At 36.9% G+C, this 22,401-nt stretch overlaps 1 protein-coding gene across 1 annotated transcript in view; it reads right to left on the bottom strand.

The window, feature by feature from the left end:
* Window positions 1-3,447: 3,447 nt before the first annotated feature.
* The window catches only part of LOC107700181 (sodium/potassium-transporting ATPase subunit alpha-3-like), a 26,115-nt gene continuing 7,161 nt past the window's right edge, over window positions 3,448-22,401 (bottom strand). The window contains 20 exon segments of the mRNA XM_016501738.1: window positions 3,448-3,810; window positions 4,029-4,120; window positions 5,884-5,985; window positions 6,066-6,196; window positions 6,931-7,076; window positions 7,854-7,977; window positions 8,089-8,243; window positions 8,341-8,509; window positions 8,633-8,783; window positions 9,114-9,426; window positions 9,953-10,145; window positions 10,453-10,697; window positions 10,801-10,999; window positions 12,901-13,169; window positions 13,259-13,376; window positions 13,468-13,602; window positions 13,687-13,800; window positions 13,909-14,112; window positions 15,120-15,179; window positions 15,257-15,373. Of these exon segments, the coding sequence (XP_016357224.1) occupies window positions 3,782-3,810; window positions 4,029-4,120; window positions 5,884-5,985; window positions 6,066-6,196; window positions 6,931-7,076; window positions 7,854-7,977; window positions 8,089-8,243; window positions 8,341-8,509; window positions 8,633-8,783; window positions 9,114-9,426; window positions 9,953-10,145; window positions 10,453-10,697; window positions 10,801-10,999; window positions 12,901-13,169; window positions 13,259-13,376; window positions 13,468-13,602; window positions 13,687-13,800; window positions 13,909-14,112; window positions 15,120-15,179; window positions 15,257-15,373 (3,066 nt within the window). The 3' untranslated portion in view covers window positions 3,448-3,781.

The raw sequence follows: 22,401 nt of genomic DNA, 5'->3' as shown, positions 1-22,401 counted from the left end.
CTGTGGCTGTTCTATATGCAAGCATCAATGTCTTGAACTTGATGCGAGCCTCAACCGTTAACCAATGCAAGGAGATAAAGAGAGGTGGGCTCTTTTGGGCTCGTTGAAGACCAGTCGTGCCGCTGCATTCTCAATCATCATATAATCTGTGTGTGTATTTTTATATATATATGTATTTGCATATATTGTCTCAGTTGAATGGCCACTCCTGAAACCTGACTGGTTAGCGTCCAGTTTGTTGTTCTGTGAAAGAAACGATACCTGGTTGAAAACAACTCGTTTGAGAGTTTTCACTGAACAGAAGGAGAGAGACAGGTCTGTAGCTATCTGTAAGTGAAGTGTTTAATGTAGGTTTTTTGAGCAGTGGGGTTACCCGAGCCTGCTTGAATAAAGTGGGGAAAGTGCCTGTGAGGAGAGATGTGTTGATGATATGTGTGAGTGCTGGTAAAAATGTAGGAGAGATTGCTTGGAGAAGGTGTGAGGGGATTGGGTCTAGAGGGCATGATGTAGGATTGCTGGAGAGGAGAAGTTTTGATACTTCTGCCTCAGTGAGGGGACAGAAGGAGAAGATGGGAGTTTTAGCAGTGGGTGTGGTTGATTTGAAGTCCTGTGTGTGTGTGTGAGGCTGAGAATTGACTACTGATTTTGGTCTAGATTCATTTGTCTTGGTAGACACTTGGTAGTCCAGCAGATGCTGATAAATATAAACCGCATGTCCTCTTTATCAAAAACCATGAATACAGCTACTCAAGGTAAAAGATAATATGACCTTGAAAAGAAATATGACATTACAACATTGCAAAATCTTTTGAAAACCAGTTGAGAATAGCAAGGTTAAGATACTGCATCAGTGTGGGTTTAGTAATATTTGTGTACTATGATAGGATCTATCTATCTATCTATCTATCTATCTATATATGGGTCATTCCTGGGATTCGGTCTGACATCATAACACTCTTTTAAATCAGTTCTTGTGTTCAAAAATAATTTTGGTATATAAATATATGGTATATATACAATATAAATTCAAGCAAGTATGAGCCAAATTAAATGTGAAGGAGGACCAAAAATGTCCACCCTGTTAGGGACAAATGAACAACAATTTTAAATATTTATGAATATGTAAAATTTAATATTTAAAAATAAAAAAATTAAATACACCACTTCTTCAACTTCAGCATCAATTGCTGTCACTATCACCATGTACACTAAATGTGTCCAGCCTGTTAGTTTTTCTGACTTAACAGGGTGGACATTTTGACCTAAAATCAGCCATTACACTAAGTCTGACACAGAAGGTCTATCAAAGAATTTATTGGATTTTTTAAAATGGTACTGTTACAAATAATAATTTCTATTGACTTTTTTTCACATTCCCCTTAACAGGGTGGATATGTTAAAGTTGAGCACATCAGATTGGAAATATAAAATAAATAAAAACAGACAATTAACAAAACAGAGGCTCTCACTCCCCTTCCGCAGTTGTTTTCCTTCAAAGAAATTATGTCAGCTGTTTGAAAAGATATAATTTATTTTTCCAACCTTCATTTAAAGGGCCAGTAGCCGAATATAACAGGGTGGACAATATTTTGAGGGACAAGTTAAAAACGTTCATTATTCTTTTTTATGAATTTAATACTTGGAAAATATATACACATTAAAGAAAAGTATTACTGATGTTTAGAATTATATATAAATAAAAACTTAAATATGCTTAAAGTTCACAAGGTGTTTTTCTTTTTTTACTTTAAAATTGATGTTGTTGAAAATTTTAAGGCAATAATATCATGATCTTTAGGGGACACAAAAGGGACCGAATCTGCACTGAATATAGCATCTTCAAATAACAGTGATTTAACAGTAACATCTCATATTACAATTCATTTAAAAAAAAAAAACTTGAAAAGATTTTATTAGATATTTGGTAAGAAGATAAAGATGCAGAAATGAAGAGTCAGACATCACTTGGTAGTATTAAATGTACTAGATGTTTTATTGGATTTGACCTTTCAGATACATGTTTCTACCAGTAATTTTGTCCTGTCTTTAATCACAATATTCACATGTCTGTCAGATGAACAGCCAATGGCTGACTGCATCAGCGCACTGTCCCTCACCTCACACACACACACACACACACACACAAACATACACGCAAAGACACAGACAACAAGACCTGATACTGCTTCATAGCGATCGCATCTCCTGATAAACCAGCGCTGGAACCTGCACACACCAGGCTCAATTGGTTGGTCCAGAAATGTTTTGGACGATAAAGTTTGTTTCTCGAATTAGATATTAGGAGAACAAACTGTTGATATGACAGATAAAAACTGAAATCTATTTCAACAGTTATTGTAAATTTACAAAAACAGCAAATTTAACTGGCATAAAAGGGGGACAACAAAACCTGGTGTGTGCAGGTTCATGTCGGCAGTTGATTTTATTCCAGAGATGCTGTCCAACACCATACTAGTTTTCTGTGCAAAACCTGATCGGAAACTGACCTGCTTCTAGTGTGCTTCAGTCACGAGAGTTCAAACATACAAGAGAATCATTTTATACTGTTTTTCAGTGTTTCTATCTTCCAAGATATGCCTTTATTTGTTTAATCAGATGTGGTATTGTTTACATTTCCCCTGAAACACAGAGACTGAGAGTGTATTGAAACATTTGGGGTTATTGTAGCAGTCAAACAAGCACACAAACGAAGAACGAACAAGTGAGAGAGGATGCCGATGTCAATCAAACGCAAGTAGAAAATAATATAAACAAAGCCACCAAACCACCTCCATTAGTGATTAAAGAACATAAAATCACCTAACAAGCACAATTATTAACAAAACATGAGTGAAATATGTGAAAGTTCCTATGTTAAACGGAGTCTAGTGTGTGCATTGGGGTCCATCAGTAGATGCATGCCAGGGGTGGATCAGGCATGCAAGAGGATTTTACCCTCGCTGCCTGGCTAGGGCCAATATAGCCTGTGATGTGGACGAGATTCTCTGGCCTGATCCAGAACAAAGACGGGATGCTGAGACGGAATAATTTTTTTTTTTATACAGTTGTGCGGTGTAGTACATGAATGAATAAAAATGTGACAATGTATACATTGGTTGTGTCTTTTGTGTTCATGTGAAAAGGTTTTTGAGGGGGAGAACCACAAGCAACATAACTTACCAGTTTTGGATATATTGTTTTGAATTTATTGCACCAGTGTGTAATACTATGTTGTAGTGTGTGTGTTTTTGAAAGCTTGTGTGTGATGTCTGAGGGAAAAGTTTGGTTTTTCAGCAAGAGTGAATGGTTTTGAGTGTAGAGCTTCATTTTAACCTGAAAATAGGATGTTTGGGGAATTGGGTGAGACGTTATGGATTTGTGTTTACTGTTTTGAGAATACGAGGCATAGTTTCAAGAAATGTGTTTAAGCAATCAAGAAAAACTGGAATGGGCGAGCGTACATACTCCCTTTTTAGCGTCAAAAGCTCCTTTTGAATCTACATAATGATTATGCAGCTTCCAGTTTTAGATATATAGTAGACATTATGTACACTGCCGTGTGAAAATACATTCAAAGATTATTATAGGAAATGGGGGGCATGATGTGGACATTTGAGAGTCTGGAAGGTGCTTCGTGGTTTCCTCTTTGGGGAGAGAGACGTGCTATTGGCTTAAAGCAGCTGTCTCTTTGAAAGGAAGGCTGGTTGTGCGTCTCGGTTGGGAAGAGAAGTTGTAGAACTAAATGGAAGATGTAGGAATGTGAGTAAAAAGGATTTGTTGATCAATAGTATGTCTCCTTTTCCACCCATCCTGCAAAAAAGACAGCAGGAATCAGTTTGAGTTTTTGCACATCATTTGCACACTGATGAATTTTCATTTATAATTCTATACTGAACAATGTTTTATTGCATCCCTGATTTAAAGAAAGAACTTTAATAACCCAATTTAGGGTCTTAATGCCAGACGTGCTCATAAGAAGTGTGTGATTTTGTGCATGCGTCTTTGAGACTATATGAAGGAACACGTACCACCGGGGTTCCGGCGCAGGAGCAACTTTCGGACCTCGTCATACACAAAGATTAAAAAACTGTATGGGAAAGCACAGAACCACCAGCTCGGCCTGGAGATAAGAGAGAGACAAATGAGAAGAGAGAATATTTTAACTTGCAGAATACTATTGAGTACCATATATTTCATGTAATAGATTATGAAATGTTTGTGTACATGTTTGTGAACATTTGTGTCTATAGCATAACGTTAGGTCATGTGATATAGGTCATGTGTCTCACATGTGTATTTATGAATGACCTAGTAATTATATTGATTATTTACTAATAAAATGAATCATGAACTTCATGAAAAGTTTGATTTGATTATTTTCAGATTCTCAATAATTGAATAAAATTAAGAAATATATTTAGAGAGCCGGTTTACAAGCTCAATAACAGTATTCTGAATAAGAAATTCATGCATAATACATTGTGAATAATAATAATAATTTCAATATATTATTAAAGTTTGACTATTAGCATTAAATTCGTAAGCTGTACATTGAATGTTTATTGTCATATAAATCCATTTATGCATTTTTACACCCCATATTCAAGAAACATGAAAAGCATGAATGTCTACTGCATGTAAATGGTTTAAAAACCATTTTTATCTCAAATTGACATTTATTAAAAATGTTTTGTGAAGAAGGCATTGCTAAGTATGTAGATACACTACCATTCAAAAAAAGGGGAAAAACAGTAATCTTATGAAATGATGTTTATTACAAATTAAAATATTTTTTTTCTGTTTTAATACATTTAAAAATATAATTTATTCCTGTGATGGCAAAACTGAAATTTTACTTCAGTTATCATTGTCATATTATCTTTCTAATATGCTGATTTGGTAATCAAGAAACATTTTCATGAAACATGCTGGTCAATATTTTTTTTCCCCTGGATTCTTTGATGAATAGAAAGTTAAGCATTTATTTGAAAAATACTATTCTTTAATGTCTTTACTGTCATTTTTGATCTTCCTTGCTAAATAAAAGTATTAATGTTTTTCAAAAATAAGCAAAAAAGACCTTACTGACCCAAAACATTAGAAATGTCCTTTGAGGTGTAACTGGAGTTTGCTTGCAACTGGAAAATCCCTTTTCCTGTACACATTTGTGCACGTGTGTGTGTTGAAGGATCCTTAGATCCTCACGTGCAAATTGTGTGTGTTGTGTTTTTATTTTCATGTTTTTTAATTAATTTATAATCATTTATTCACATAATCATTTTATAATCATTAGTCATTCATATGATTTATTATTTGATTATTTTTATTATTTGATCATTTTTATCATATCATTCAAGTATTTTTTTATTGTTTATTCATTTATGTTTATTCATTTATTATGTTTCTATATTTCATATTTTATATTTCTTATTAATGTTTCCTAGCTTATGCATTTTCATTGTTGTTCAATCTCATGCTTGTGGGGTTTCATGAACTGTTTTGTCTGTATGAATAAGAGATAGATAAGAGGGAATGTTAATGGGATGTTGCTGTGAAGCAGTTTTGGTATAACAGTACATGTTGAATTTGTGCTGGTCAGACGAAGTTTGAACATTGAGACATAAGCAACTAAGATTGTTCAATAAACTCTGTTATTTTTTACCATTATCCCTTCGTCTCCTGCTTCTGCTCTTCTCTGGCTTTTCTCAGTCAACTTCTTGACTGACAGAAGACTGTTAAACACTCATTTTGGGTATCAACAGCTCTGCTGACTAGTTGTTCTGTTACTGGACAAACTGATATTTTCTGATGGGATCTGGCATCCGGGGCTGGATCCTAATTATTATCTGGCATGGAGACCCGATCTAACAGTGTTAAACTCACTTGAGCGGGTACATCCTGAGGGCCACATCCATGCCCGGGCAGTATGAGAGGAATGCAGCAAGAGCTGTTTCTTCAAACAGCCCAAAGATCAGAATCTTATTCCTGTAAAAGGAAAAACACAATTACATCAAATGTTCTTGTGAATACAAACACATAAATGTACACACACGTCCTGAACTCACTTCATGCCCTGCTGGAATACTGAGTTGCGTCTGGTCTTGCAGATGATGACATCAGCCCATTGTACAACCACAATACTGACAAAGAACGCTGTGTGACATGTGAACTCAACAATCTTCCTCTGCTCGTACGTCTGGGGAACATGAACACAACATCTTACAACATGCAGGGAAACGTCTCTGAGGCTACGCTTACACGACAACAATGTAGTCAAAAACGGAAAAGTTTTCCCTTGCATTTTTAAAAAGTTTCACGTATACACGACAACGTTTTCAAAACGATTCGCGTTTACACATATCCGCGAAAACGGGCAAAAACGCTGTATTACATATGCCAGGCCAGTAGTTGGCGCCGTCACCTTGTTAGCAAACAGTACCTGTAGGGAAGTGACGATTATATGTTGTATATGATGCGTCTCCATTGTTGGTTGTAATATTGGTGAAGTAAATCCACACTTTGCTGAAGAAGCGTTAGCAAACTTTTGAGCAACAACATCAGTACCATGTACTCCGCCATTGTTGTGTATGTTTGTTCGCGCTTGCCTTTAAAATTGACACGTATTGCGCATGTCTACATACCTAACACATACTACGCACATGCATGACGTCACCGTTTTCAAAGATTCCCGTTTTGGGTGTTTACACGGAAACGACAACGGTGGCGTTTTCAAAAACTTGCACTTTGAAACCCATTTTCAAAAATATGCGTTTTCAGTCCCCAAAACACCGTTGTCGTGTAAACGAACAGGCAAAACGCATAAAAAGTTTCCTGTTTTTGGCTGAATACGTTGTCGTGTAAACGGCCCCTGAATCTCTCATGAGACATGTATGAGATCTAAACACTTCCACAACGCATGAAAACACTCACCCACTGCTGTCCATAACTGTCCTCCAGGTCGTTCATCGAACGATCATCCCAGTTGAGTCTGATACCCACGAGCAGTGACGGCAGGAAGCCATTCTCAGCCAAAATCACAAAGTAGCTGAAGAAACCACCCAAAGCCTGGATCATACCTACACACACAAGCACATGCTTACTTTTGTTTTGCACAGATGCCCGCACAATTTTAATATTTATTAGTTATATAAAAAAACTTTTTTTTTTTTAATCTTTTTTTTTTTTTCATTTTACAAAAAGAAATAACAGTATAACACTGTTTCATTGTTGTTTCCAAACAAGTTTGTCATATTTTCTAGTTTTATTTGTGGTACTATGAGCAAATGTGTAGGTGAGCTGATTTGTTCAAATGTTTAATGCTGTATGTTTAATGTTCCAATGTCTGAATGATATACACTATTGTTCGAATGTTTGGGATCAGTGATATTTAAAAAAAAAGAATGCTTTTATTCAGCAAGGATGCATTAAACTGATCAAAAGTGACATTAAAAATGAAATGTTACAAAATATTTCTATTTCAAATAATCTATGTTCGTTCTACTCATTAAAGAATTCTAAAAACCGGTTTTTAGAGCAGCAAATTAGCATATTAGAATGATCATGTGACACAGAAGACAGAACTAGAGTAATGACTGCTGAAAATTCAGCTTTTTATAAGAATAAATTACAGTTTTAATATACATTAAAATATAAAACAGTTAATCTATTTTATATTTCTTTTAACTTCTTTTAAAATAATTAACAAATAACCTTTCCTGTAATGATAACTGGATAAGAAATAGATAATTTTTCAGGCCTGGAACTCACAATTTAAAATTTTATTTCCAGGTTTTCCACCCTAATATCGGTAGCTTGTAGCACAACTGACAGTTTCAAAGTTGTTTGTGACTAACCAATCTGTCCGTAAGCAATGCTGATGAGACGCTCGTTCACAAGTTTGTCTCTCAGAGGGTTCCTGGGCTGCCTCTTCATGATGTCACTCTCTGCAGCTTCATAAGCTAGGGAAATAGCAGGAACCTGTGGAGGTAGAGAGAAAGTTACATTTCTGTTCATGTTTGTGTGAGTATATATTAGTGTGAGAGTCGGTCATTATTTCTCCTATTTTCCTTTTCTGTTTTTCGTGCTTACCATGTCAGTTCCCAGGTCGATGCAGAGGATGGTGATGGTGCCCAGGGGCAGAGGGATATTGACGATAATGAAGAACAGGAAGGGAGTGATCTCAGGGATGTTGCTGGTCAGGGTGTACGCAATGGACTTCTTCAAATTATCAAAGATAAGTCGGCCTGCATGGGGAGAAATGGATTTTCATATGTTGTTTGACAACATCAAAAGGCATTGGTCCTGCCCTCCAATTCACTAGTCTCCTCTTGTCTTACTCACCTTCTTCTACTCCAGTAACAATGGAGGCAAAGTTGTCGTCCAGCAGAATCATGTCAGCGGCCTGTTTAGACACATCAGACCCTGCAATGCCCATAGCAACACCGATATCAGCCTTCTTCAGGGCCGGAGAGTCGTTCACACCATCACCTGTTACAGCCACAATGGCTCCCTAAGTGACAGAAACATAAACAGGACATGTAGAAAGCTGTAATCAAGACATTATTAAAATGACAAAGGACTTTTGGAGGACTGAGGAACATAAACAATCCTGAAATGCAAGATGTGTGTTTACCTGTCGCTGGCAACCCTCTACAATAATGAGTTTTTGCTGAGGAGACGTCCTGGCAAACACAATCTCAGTGTGGTTCTGCAGAACTTCGTCTATTTGCTCTTGAGAATAGTCCTTCAGATCTGTTCCATGAATCACACAAGCTTTGGCATCCCTAAAACACACAAAACAATAAATACACGATTGTAGTGCAATCACTTTGTCCGGCAAATTTTTAAGGCAAAATCCAATATTTCAAAAGGAATTTTGCATGAGGGCAAAATATTTTGCCATTCAGATTTCGCAATAGGTTCAAGTTGGCCATGTTGGCCAACAGAAAGCTGCTTGGCTTGGAGGTGATTTCTGTTTGAGCTGTGCTTCATTCAATGCTATACTACTGACAGACAATGAATCTTTTTTTGCACACGAAATTTCGCTAATCTGACCGCACCGTAAATGCATGTTGAGGTGCCGTGTGCATTTACAGTGCTGATCATTGCATTACCTGGGATTGACCTGACTGACGGGTATGTTGAGGCGGGCAGCGATGTCTTCCACAGTCTCGTTACCCTCTGAGATGATGCCCACACCCTTGGCGATGGCCTTGGCAGTGATGGGGTGATCTCCTGTCACCATGATGACCTTGATTCCAGCAGAACGGCACTTTCCCACAGCATCAGGCACGGCAGCACGGGGTGGGTCGATCATTGACATCAGTCCCACAAAGCAAAGGTTGTCTGTCTGGAAATTCACATCTTCTGTGTCAAAGGCAAAGCCTTTAGGGTACTGGTCCTCGGGCAGTAAGAGGTGGCAGAATCCTGTGGAAAGAAGGCAAGTTTACACATATTTGTATAATATATAATTGAGTTTTTAATGTTTGGAAAGATATTTCTTATGCCCATGAAGACTGCAGTTTTTTTTTAATGAAAAAAACAATAAAACCAGTAATATTCTGAATTATTAGTACAATTAAAAGAACTGTTTTCTATTAGGATATATTTTAAAATGCAATTTATTCAATTTGGAAAAAAAGAAAAAAAAATCCCAACTTTTGATGCATATAGTTTAATATAATCGATTTTTATATATACTCAATTTTAAGGTGGTTATGTTTTATAATCATTCATTTATCATAAAGGGGTTTATTTCGCAACAATGATACATTTCTCTGCTTATTACACAGCCGCTCAAACTCCCAAAAATGGACATCAACTATATTAACGTGTAGATGAACAATGGTCAACGGTCTCCGCTTCGCGTCGTGGCCGCATCACCACCTCGGGTGTGCATTATTTTTCTAATAATTCAACGGCCCATCCTCAATTATTCCTTACATATACGCACCCAGCACTCGCTCTCCAAGTCCTCCAAGCTCCAGGTAGGCATTCTGGAAGGCCTCCTTCATCTCCTCATCCATGGGCTGCTCTTTACCCTGCAGCATTATGGTGGAACAACGATCTAGGATGCGCTCTGGCGCTCCCTTCATCACCAACAGGTAGCGGTTATCGTTGGGGTCTTCTGTCTCATGGACGGACAGCTGGGAAAAATATGGAAAGAGGGATGACTACACTTAACTAAGTTTGTGATTACACCCCGTCTCTATGCCGGTAGGAGCTCCAGACACTTTATTATCCACATTTGTCTCAAATAAAAGGATTTCAGATTTACATTTAGTCTTTTATCAGAACCAAACAATATTTAGTTCCACTATTTTCACAATAACGACAATGTTTTGCACTACACAATGTGCTATTGTTTGTTCGTTGAACCTCAGCTTTTCCATTGATTGTAACTCATATTGATATTTTCTGTTTGATTTTGAAAATCAGTAACTGATGACAAACCTGGTATTTGTTGGTAGAGTTGAATGGGATTTCGGTTACTTTCTTGTTCTTCTCTCTCATCATCTTGACTGAGCCACAGGACAGCTCGATACACTTGAGCAGGGCAGACTCAGAAGCATCACCCGCAACGTCCCTCTTTAGGATGGGCAGAGTGTCTTGTGCTGCCTTAAACACAGCCCTGTTACACAGAGCCGCCACACGGGCCAGAGCCACCCATGTCACTGAGCTCTTATCAAATGATGCACCTGCAGAAAGAGATCAACTTAGACTCTGGAGGGAAAAACTGGTGTCATAAATTGGGTAAGACTAGATCATCATTCGGCTCTTAAAATGAAGAAAAGAACAAACCAGACTGATCTTCAGTGGTGTCAGCTTCATGGATCTGGTTGTCGAACCACATATGTGCGACGGTCATTCGATTCTGGGTCAGAGTTCCAGTCTTGTCCGAGCAGATAGTTGAGGTAGATCCTAGTGTCTCTACAGCTTCGAGATTCTTAACCAGGCAATTCTTCTGAGCCATACGCTTTGCCGTCAGAGTGAGACACACCTGAGATTAAAGAGACATTAGAGAGATTAATTAAATTACATTAAGGGATATAAAATTAGTTCCAATTTGTCTAAATTGTTCCGGTTCCTTAATAGTGATTTAATTGCAAAATGATTATGAATTGATCATTTTAAATAATAAATACATTTAAAACAATTATTGCAAAAGGTGTTTAAACTTTTTAGTTGCAACATATTAACTGTTATAAATTCACTATATGTTTTGATGCAATATAAATAGTCTTTTGCCCAGAAATCGGACTACACTGGTCGTGCTAAATGCTTCACTAAAAAAAAATACATAAAGGCTCTAAAAATCAAGGAACAAACTGGTGTGAAGTCAAGGTTCTGATGCACTGAAAAGAACTGGTTAATGAGAGTCATTCAGTTGGGAATCAGACTACCCTGGTTGATTATTTTTCGGACTACACTAGTTACACTGTATGTTTTTGATTCTTAATTCCTAGAAGGGGTTGGCGATATGACCAAAATCTTATATCACAATGTGAGTAATTTTATTTCACGGTAACAATATATATCATGATGATGTAGTTATTTTTTGCTTAAAAAAACTAATACTAGCCTAAATTTAAAAATAAAACTCAAGTTACTGAAACAGTCAGCTAAACAGTCAGTGAACAGTCATACTAAACAGTCAGCGATTAAATAAGAATAAGAAACTAACTATAATAAATAGGACAAAAAATCTACAGTAGAATAAAAAAATAAGAAATGCAACATACATTGTATAAAGTAATCAAATGTATGAAAACACTGCATATTCTTCACTGTGTAAATTAAATATATATTTCTTCTTATTAAAGTTACAAAAGTGATTTAGACAAGAGCAGTGAGATTTTTTCTGTTTTGATTAACATGAATGACAGACAGCAGGAATTAGGGCTTACAAAAAAAAATTGAATTTCGAATATTCGTCGAATTTAAAATAAAAATCCACATTTTAGGTGTGCGTCAGGCAGCCTTATCAGTGGTGCACAAAATGCGACGACGATGTAGCCTAAGTGTCATTGCATTTTAATGCTTTTGTTAGCCTATCTTGGTTTTCGGTCATTTGCAGCCTATTAAACTATACATACATGCATGATGCTGTTTTGTTTCTAATTGTTTAAGCAACTTTATTAATTATATAAGGTTTATAAACATTGTTAAACATTATGCACTTTTTTCAAAGATAGTCGTGTTATTTTATTATGCTTTCAAGAAACGTGCATAATATTTTGCTCGATGCGCCCTCTTGTGGCCTCAGGAGAGAAGCCAAAAGCTTTTTTTTCCCCTAACTGAAATTAAGCCTTTTAAATTCGAATATAATTCGAATATTGATAATATTTAAATAAAAAATTCAAATTTCGTTTTTCAGCCATTTTGACAGCCCTAGTAGGAATATTGGACTGCTGTCACTTTAAGAGCTGCCCAGATCCAATATACTGTTACACATTTCCTTTCTCAGCTGTTTGCTTTCATTTAAGACCTTAATTAATGTGGTTACGAGGACAGTTGCAAAGACGGGCATTTTGACACATAAAAGTGTGTGTATTTAACCGTTCATGGCCTATAAAGCGTCTCCGACAGCACTCAAAAACAGTCTCCCAGATAGCATGCGCATAGAGCGAAATGAGTTCTCTTGCGCTGCTGCTTGCGTTTTACCAACTTAAAATCACTTGTTTTAAACCGTAATGCTTAAAAACGTGTGCAAACGATAAGTTTTCGAGACCACGAAGCACAACAGCGTCATGTGAGTGTGTAACCACGATAGAGACAATAGTCCAAAATCTCTACCGGCTGACAAATTTCTACCATTAATCATGTCTACTAGTATATCACCCACCCCTAGTTTCTACCCTTACAGAACTGTTAAATGCTTAGTTGACTGCATGTGCTCACAGTGACAGTAGCCAGCAGACCCTCAGGCACATTAGCGACGATGATTCCGATGAGAAAAATGACGGCCTCCAGCCAGGAGTATCCCAAAATGATGGACAGAATGAAGAAAGACACTCCTAGGAAGACAGCCACGCCTGTGATGATGTGAATAAAGTGCTAGATCTCCTTGGCGATGGGGGTTTTCCCTGTCTCCAGTCCTGAGGTCAGCGAGGCAATGCGGCCCATCACGGTGCGATCGCCAGTGCAGATTACAATACCACGAGCGGTGCCTGATAGAGAAACAAAAAACGTCACACCTCTGAACTTGACTTTTACGTAGGTAGACAGGTTCAACACTTCACTGTAGCAAATCCCAAACCTTCCACACAGTTAGTGGAGAAGAAAGCGATGTTACGGGTTTCCAGAGGATTGTCATGAGTGCAGTCAGGTGATCTCGTCTGAGGTTCTGATTCGCCGGTGAGGGAGGAGTTATCCACCTACGTATGATATCAGAGACACACGGTTGCCCAATGGGTAGCAAAGCGAGTACGATTCCTTACAAAGGATTGGAGTTTATAAACCACAAACCTTGCAGCCATGAGAAGAGGTGATTCTAAGGTCAGCTGGGATTCGGTCTCCACCTTTGACCTCTACCAGGTCGCCTGCTACCACTTCCTCAGCGTTGATCTGCATCTTCTCTCCTTCACGGATTACTAATGCTTGCTGTGGATAGAAAGAGAGTCATTTCTACTCACTGTATCTTTGTGTTTCTGTGTATTTTAAGTCTGCATGGATTGTTTCCAGTACCTGGGGCACCATGTTTTTAAATGATTCCATGATCTTGGAGCTTTTTGCCTCCTGGAAGTAGGAGAAGCAGCCAGTGATGATGACCACAGCAGACAGCACGATACCCAGGTACAACTGAGAGGAGAACAAAGAAGACACATTCAAATATTATATTCATGTATTCAGATTCAATGTGGATTCACTGAAGCAGGACACGGTGCTAGCGTGTGAATGTATACGCACGTTATCTCCAGCTGGCTCATCTTCGGTAGCAGCCTGTATGGCGTAGGCCAGGAAACAGAGAATGGCTCCGGTCCACAGCAGGATGGAGAAACCTCCAAACAGCTGACGACAGAATTTAACCCACTCGGGTGTTGTGGGAGGTGGGGTCAGAGCATTTGGCCCGTCTCTTGCCAGAAAGTCTCTAGCCTTTGCATTAGTTAAACCCTTTTGTGAAGAGAGAAAGAGAGATAATTGCCTAAAATGACTAAATCAATGTGCCACTCAGTTTCGAACAAGTAGCTAAAATGCAAAAATTAAATTGAATTAATCATTAGCAAACGTTACTTTCAAATTAAAATTCAAAGTTTTATTTTAAGTATTCACTGTGTGAACATATCAAGTATGCTGTGTACTAATAAGGGTCTATTATGCCAGTGGTTCTCATCCAGGGGGCCTCAGTACACATACAAGGAGGTGACAAGATGACTTGAATTTATTTAAAATACACGTTTATTTGTTTATTTATCAAAAAGAATGCATTAAATGTATTACATAGAGTATAGTGCTCCCTAGTGCTCAAAAATAATATTTCAGCACAACAGCCATACCCGAAACAAATTATGTTTTAAAAAACGTAACACTAAAGTAAGCATTTTCTGAACTAGGTAAAAAGATATAAAATATTATTAAATAGTTAAATAAATTAACAAAAACTTATTTAAGCTAATCTTAGTGCTACAAACAAGACGTAAAATGTATAAATTGGCATTTTATTTCTTATTTTTATTTTTCCCGTCAAAAACTGTTGTTTTAATTGAATAATATGCAGTTATAGAAACTTCTTGGATCATGAAATTAATCACAGTCACGTATCTTCTAAATATTTATAATATTTATTATATTCCATAAATCTACTATACCTTACTGAAACTCCTAGTTTCTGTTAATTGAAAAGTTTGAAAACAAACAGCTTTGTCATCATTACAGCTAGTGAATGTATTCTACCTGGGATGCAAAATGTTTAAACCATTGTATTATACAGAGTATGGAGCTCTCTAGTGGTCAATAAGGAGAAGTGCTGCAAAACAGTCAGTCCTATAATGTGTTCATCTACTCAGGTGAATATTTTCTGCTCTATTATATGTAAACATTTTTTAAATCACCTACACACATCAGATTTATAATTGGAAAAGGGTGTTTTTTAGCAAACACTAAATAATTTGTAAATTTACCTGAACAATGTCTGTCTGAAATTTCCGGCATACTTCCTCAACGGACATCTTGTGTTCTGTCTGAAATGGAAGGTGAAAAGGAAAATTAACAAAAGAAAAAGATTGCTACCATGTTGCTTTGTCAGTGTGATTCTTACCAGGGGAACTTCTTTCTTCAGATCATCAAGATCCTTAGTCCCCTTCTTCTTTTTTGGAGAATCTTTATCATCGTTATCTTGCGTGGTGGCCACGCGATAGCTATCCGATCGCCCATACTAAAACACAGAGAATATTCAGTTATTTAGAGAGCGTTTAGTCTCTACCTGCAATGTAATAGAACATTTAAAGTCATTTACTCTACATTCACTGTGATTTCGTTTTGAACACTGGTCTGGCAGATGGTGGATCATGGGAAGTGTCCAAACATAACCGTCCGTCCCTCTCACCTCAAAGAGGTAATTTAACCTCATTTAATTTGCTGAAAGAATACAGAACTTGAGAGTGTGGCATCACAAAGACTCTTGTTGTTCATCAAAGACACTCTGATTAGGTTGAATATGTGTCTGTTTCAGATCACAGTGACATGAATGTTTAAAATGTTTCGTGAAACGTGCACACATGCACAGTTCAGAGTGCATGCGCTTCAAAACATCTTAAATCGAATTTTTCACACTTTGTTCTTTATCTAAATTAAGACAGAGATCAAAGTTCAGACTCTGGAGGATATTACACTTCTGTTTTCATCTAACAGACTGATGATTTTATCCAATTAGAAATATATATCACCTGAGGTTGAGATAATTATTCTATCATGGACAGTTTTGACCTTTCAATGTACTATCACAATACACCCCCTTCCGTTTCTATTGGCTGGATGTGTAATCCTATCATACCGGAAGACTGCAGCACAGTATAAATCCAGCAGAGCCAAGATGGCTCCCGTGAGACTCGGGTGGTGCCATTTTAGTGGGGCAGTCATCATTAAAGCAGGAAACCGTGTATCATCTGACCTCTGACTGATCAATACCGAGGTTCCAGAACAACCAATATGCCTCCCTCCAGGGAATGAAGAACTATTCTTGTGGTGCAGTCGATGTGCGAATAGTGAATCCCCTTCCAGGAAATTACTGAGGAAAGACCCTGTGTAACAGGAACTCTCACATGAGGCTCTGGATGAGAAGAGCCCCCTGCTGGTCAATGTATGGAAAGAACCGTGCCAATTTGGTAATTATGAGTATGATTAAAAGTACACGACGTATCTGTAGTATTGTTTATTAAAACAATAATATTTTAAAATATATAAAATATTCAACAAGTATGTTGTTATATTTAAAAACTATTGCAATTAAAATAGTATTCTGTATTTATATTTAAATATTAAAACAGTTGTAGTATGCTCTCTCTCTCTCTCTCTCTATATATAAATATAATATGAAAACTACTACTGTAATACTGCAAATTTAAAACAATCAATTGAATACACAATAAAAATGTACATGCTTTTGTATATGCTTGGTTGTGTAAATAAAATATTTAATACAAATATATCAATATATTTATTTGTAAGTACTGTTATATTTAATATTATATAATATATTTAATACTTATATAAATAATATGATTACATTTGAGCTATTTTTACATTATATATAATATATAAAATTACTGTATTTAATGTTATTAAAATAAAACTATTTGTAAATATTACTTTTAATCCAACATTTCACTTATTTTTCATTAAAATATTGTAATATAAAATCTGTTTTGCCAAAATATCAGCAGGGAAATACTGTACAAAAAAAGGGGGCCAGCAGAAACTATCCTTACTATCAAACCTTACGTGCAAGAGGAGGTTTTATCAGCAATCCAAAACAGACCTATGTCTTTTGATTATATTTGCAAATTCAAGCAGTGATGTAAAAAATACACAGCCAAACACAACACGACATTTGACTGAGGTTTTTATCTGCATTTGTATGGTCAGCCGACACGCCTGCTTTAGACCGAAAGACCTAGACTCACGCACACAGCCAGGTGACGCCTATTCAAAGAGAATGAGAATGTGAGAGAAGATGGAGTGATAAAGAGGAGAAACAAAAGAGGGGACAGATGGAAAGAGAGAAGAGCATGCAGTGGTGGAGACTGAGAGAAAAGCTGACAGACTAAGAGAGATATCCAAAGAGAGAGAGATTAGCAGACAGAAAGAGGGAGAGACAGAGGAATATATGCCACTTCCTGTGGGGTAATTAGATACTGACCTGCTGCTCTCTCAGCGTGAGAGTTTGTCGCCGTCAGCTGCTGCATTTAATGCCTAATGACTCTCAGCATCACACCACCTGCCCAAAACCAACCGGACACACACACACACACAGTGGCCTTCTAGCCAGCCTGCACGGGACACACAACAACGCCACAGATCCTGTGATAAAAGCGAGTGCGTGTGTGGTAGGTGACACCACTCAATAATTAAATGAATAGAAAGTGAGGATCACCCCTATCAGCTCACGTTGATCTTACAAATTAAACATTTTGTCACTATTGAAGCACATCTTAGGCTGCGTTTACACTTGATATTAACATGCGATCACCGTGATCCGATCAAGCAGATCGGATCGTCAGTCAATCAGGAGGACACGGTGCGTTTACACTTGGCAACATCAGCTGACTTCTCTATCTGGATAACTGCTCAGATCCGTCGTTCCCGCGCAATATTTAAATAAGCCTGCAGAGAATGGCCCCGGTGCAAATTCGACATGAAGTGGTGGGTTTTCTTTTTTTAACCATTTTCAGTCGCGGGACATTTAACAACGGGAAATGACTGTACGAGTCTCCCTAGCGCTCCACGGCCTCTCTTCTGACAGTTCGTGAGAGAAGGGGCGGGGTTTTGCGTGACATCGACCTGTGAATGCAGACACGATGGCTGGATTGCGTTTACACGACATTGAGATCCGATCACAATGCGTCCTCGACTACCTCTGGAGCAGGACACGCTGATCGGATAACATTCCGATCGGAAGCGTGTTTACACTTGTCTTTTCAATGTGTATGTGGACGACATCTGGATACAGGTCGCATGTTAATGCCAAGTGTAAACGCAGCCTTAGTAGCTTTTAGAGTTTGACTTTGTAATAGTGGCTAATAGTGTGAAAGCTTGTTAAAAAAAAGCTGATGAGACACACCCGGAAACACTGCAAACACACAGAGGTCCTCTTTCATCTCTACGAAATTAAAAACATCTGAACACACACACAAAGAACAAAGTGAACGATGACAGAAATGAGATGGGGGAAAAACCAGAACGGGAGTCAGGGTCAGAGGAAAATAGATTAAAAAGCAAAATACAGAAAAATAATGTATGCTATGTAATATGTTTCTATACATTTTATTATTTTATGGTAGGTGTGTGTTTTGTGATGTGAAGGTGGATATGTGTGTATTTAATTTATTTAAATATAATTTTTCTCTCAGATTTATTGAATTACTGTGAAGAATATTTAAAACTTCAGGCATCCCACAAAAACCTCTGATAGTAAATTTTCCACTGAGATAAATGTTGTTATAAGATGCGCAAGTTACTTCATCTGCTATATTTATATGATTTAAATTAGTGTGGTTTACAGTAGAAGCCTTAGGTGTGTGTCATTAAGTGGTAACAGTTGTTATCTAATTCCAGATGAGATATAACTGTGCTCTTGTGGTAACGTTACTGACTGAGAAAAACATACTGCTCTGTGAGAGAATCAGAGATGATGGGCTGGAATTAAACACCAGCATACTGACATTTCTACTGACTAAGCCAGAACACACACACGCGCACACACACACACACACACACACACACACACACACGTTTATCCGTCAACTCTGTGTTTGGAACAGCTGCTTTTTTCCCAAGGTTACTGACAGACTTGCTGTCTGATACACACTCAGTCTCCCGTGAAGCATGTATCTTACAGGCTTTTGTCATTTATTCATATGCATTAAATGAAAACACAATATTAATGTTAATGGCATTTAACAGGTATGTAGCAATCAGTAAACCATTACAATACAATGACATAATGACCCCCAGGATTTTTTTCATCTGTTTTAATAGTTATAAGCTGGATTTATCCGATGCTTTGTATTGCTATTGCTGGTATATTAAATGCCAGTCTCACGATGTGTGGTAACAAACTGTGGAAGGTGTACTGTCACAACTGGGAAATTGTCAAGCTTTCTTGTGCAAACACTATTGTTAATAATGTTTTTGGCTTGTTCATACTGACCACAACTGTTATCATGCCTTTAAGTTTTATATTATACTCTTATGTTAAAATCCTTATCATTTGTAGAAAAAGCTCACTAGATTTCAGGAGAAAAGCATATCAAACTTGTATTCCACACATAGTGATCCTCTTAAATTTCTCAGTAGCTCTTTTTTGCGAGGTCACTTTGAGTCGGGTTGTGACTTTGGAACTCCCTATAGGGCTGTCAGTCATTCTTTCATTAGAGTTTCTCATTGTACCACCCATCCTGAACCCTCTTGTTTATGGTTTGAATTTTCCTGAAATTCGCAAAAAAATTATATGGATTATAAAAGCTTGCACACAACTGTAACAGATGCTTCACAGAATGTTAACAAAGTTCAATGATTGTATAATTGTATTGTATAAATTAAGTAATCATGATGTACATCACATTTTATGAACCTGTGAATTTGAGACTTTGCGTGTTTTACTTTAAATCAGTTTTGATGGAGCGTGCAATTGGCATGCTGACTGCAGGAATGTCCACTAGAGCTGTTGCCCGTGAGTTGAATGTTCATTTCTCTACCATAAGATGCTCTTGAAACTGAAGCACGCATGCAGTCTGCATGTGTGTGTACACGTATGTTCACGTTCTACAGAGCAAGAGACACGAGGAGAGGAAAAGTGTGTGGCGGTTGAGCTCAGGGACTTGTATGTCCTACATAAGTTTGGACAGAGTGACTGAGATAGACTTTGCAACATAAGAGAGAGAATGAGAGAAAGATAGAGCACAAAATTTTAAAAAGCACATTTTTCTTTCCTGTCATATTTTCTATGGTTGCAGGTGGTATTTATAATTTATGGGGAGGGACATTCTCATTCTAGAGAGAACATGAGTGGACCAAAATCTGCAGTGCAGGACGAGTCATCAATATGTTTTGTCCATTTCTCCAGAGGAGAAGGTCTGTAAATTTTAAATGTGTTTATCTGCTAAAAGTTCATTTTGCAAACGTGCAAGCACAACAACATGCAGATGTTAGCCTTAAAGCTAATAAACACCGACTAAAACAAATGACTTAAAGGGTTAGTTCACCCCAAAATGAAAATTCTGTCATTAATTACTCACCCTCATGTCGTTCCAAACCCGTAAGACCTTTGTTCATCTTCGGAACACAAAATAAAATATTTTTGATGAAATGTGAGAGCTCTCAGACCCTGCATAGACAGCAACACAACTGAAATATTCCCAAGTCCAGAAACGTAGTAAGGACATCGGTAAAACAGTCCATGTGACATCAGTGGCTCAACTTCAAAAAGTTTGACAAGAATTACATCTTTCGCCATTTTGGAGAGTACCCAAGAGCGTAATCGATGTAATCAGTGTTGTTTACGTTCGGAGGAGAAACCGCGCGCATAAACGTAATCTGCGTAATCAGCGTTGATTATGCTTAGGGGAAAGCGTGCGTATGTGTTGTGATACTCTAAAATGGTGGAAAACGTAACTCGGGGGAGAAGAATTGTTGAATAAATTGTTATTTTTGTTTTCATTGCGCTCAAAAAGTATTCTCGTAGCTTCGTAAAACAGAAGTTGAGCCACTGATGTCACATGGACTGTTTTACCGATGTCCTTACTACGTTTCTGTCTGGGAATATTTCAGTTGCATTGCTGTCTATGCAGGGTCTGAGAGCTCTTAGAGTCAAAACGGTTGAGAACCACTGGACTAAAAGACACAAAAATTAGCAATCTCTCCAGCAACTTTGTTTTTATTTTCAGATGATCATTTTTATTTATTTGTTTGTTTGTTTGTTTTTGGCAGACCAATTCCCAAAGACAAGAATTGATTTCAGTATGATTGACAATGATGTGTAAAATACCACTTGTTCCTCACTGAGTTTGTGTGAGAGTCATGTGGTACTTGTTCAAGAGCAGATAAGACTGAACACTTCATCCAATATGTGATTGAATGAGTGTGTGTGTAAGTGACCTTGCTGTACCATCTGTTACACTGTGAGATGTAGACCAAGCTAGGTCTGGGCCTCAAAGTACAGAATAAATAATCTGATTACAGCACTCTGGGATTAGCTCCTCCTGAATCATCTCCATCACAAAAAAGACAGACTCGCTGCAGAGTTTTCTATGTGAATACCAGACACAAACAAAATCTTTACACCTAAAATCAAAACCTGAGGAAATCCAATTATATAATCAATAAAATATCCCAAACAATTATTTATTGTATATATAATGTTTATTGCATATGCTTAATGTTTTCTTTATGTGTACACAAATTTATGTCAGAATATTTCAATGTACTGTTTATACCAGTGGTTACAAGTGGTTCCTAACCAGGGGGCCCGGACCCACTAGGGGGCCTCAGTACAGTTGCTATGCCATATTTCTTATTTGAATTTATTCCGTTAAATAACCATTTTTACTTAAGAAAGAGATTTCTTGAAGTTCTTGGAAAACCTGTATATATGGGAATTAAAAAAAAATGTTGTCTCAAACCTGGAAAAGTCACGGTAAAATCCTAAAAAATAAAACAAAATAAATAATCAAGCAAATAATAATACATATTATTAAGAATTTGTAATATAATCTAAATAATAGATTATATAATATATATATATAATTTTAATATTTTTATTTTTAAATAATAGATTTACATAATCAAAATCATTATAGACACTTTCTTCTAGTTGTCAAACACAAAAAGATTTTGTGTGGAAATTGATATTTGTAAGGGAAAAATCTGTTTAAAAACTTGTGCTATCATAAATGACTGTAAGTCATTTAAATTCATTGAGAATAAAAGGGTAAACACTGAAGAACATTAAGAATTAAAGTTATTGGAATTATGGAATTAATTTTTTTAAATTATTTTAATATATTGACACTCCTAGTTTGAGAATCACTGGTTTAAACCAATGGGAAAAAAATCCTTTATCAATAAAGAATATTGACATTAAATAATTACAATGATGATATCATTTAAAGGGGTCATATGATTCGATTTCAAGTTTTCCTTTCTCTTTGGAGTGTTACAAGCTGTTCGTGAATACATAAGATCCCT

Source organism: Sinocyclocheilus anshuiensis, unplaced genomic scaffold, assembly GCF_001515605.1.
Source record: "Sinocyclocheilus anshuiensis isolate Anshui unplaced genomic scaffold, SAMN03320099.WGS_v1.1 scaffold955, whole genome shotgun sequence".
Lineage (NCBI taxonomy): Eukaryota > Metazoa > Chordata > Actinopteri > Cypriniformes > Cyprinidae > Sinocyclocheilus > Sinocyclocheilus anshuiensis.
The sequence above is the reverse complement of the archived record's forward strand: the minus strand, read 5'-3'. Positions and strand labels throughout refer to the sequence as shown.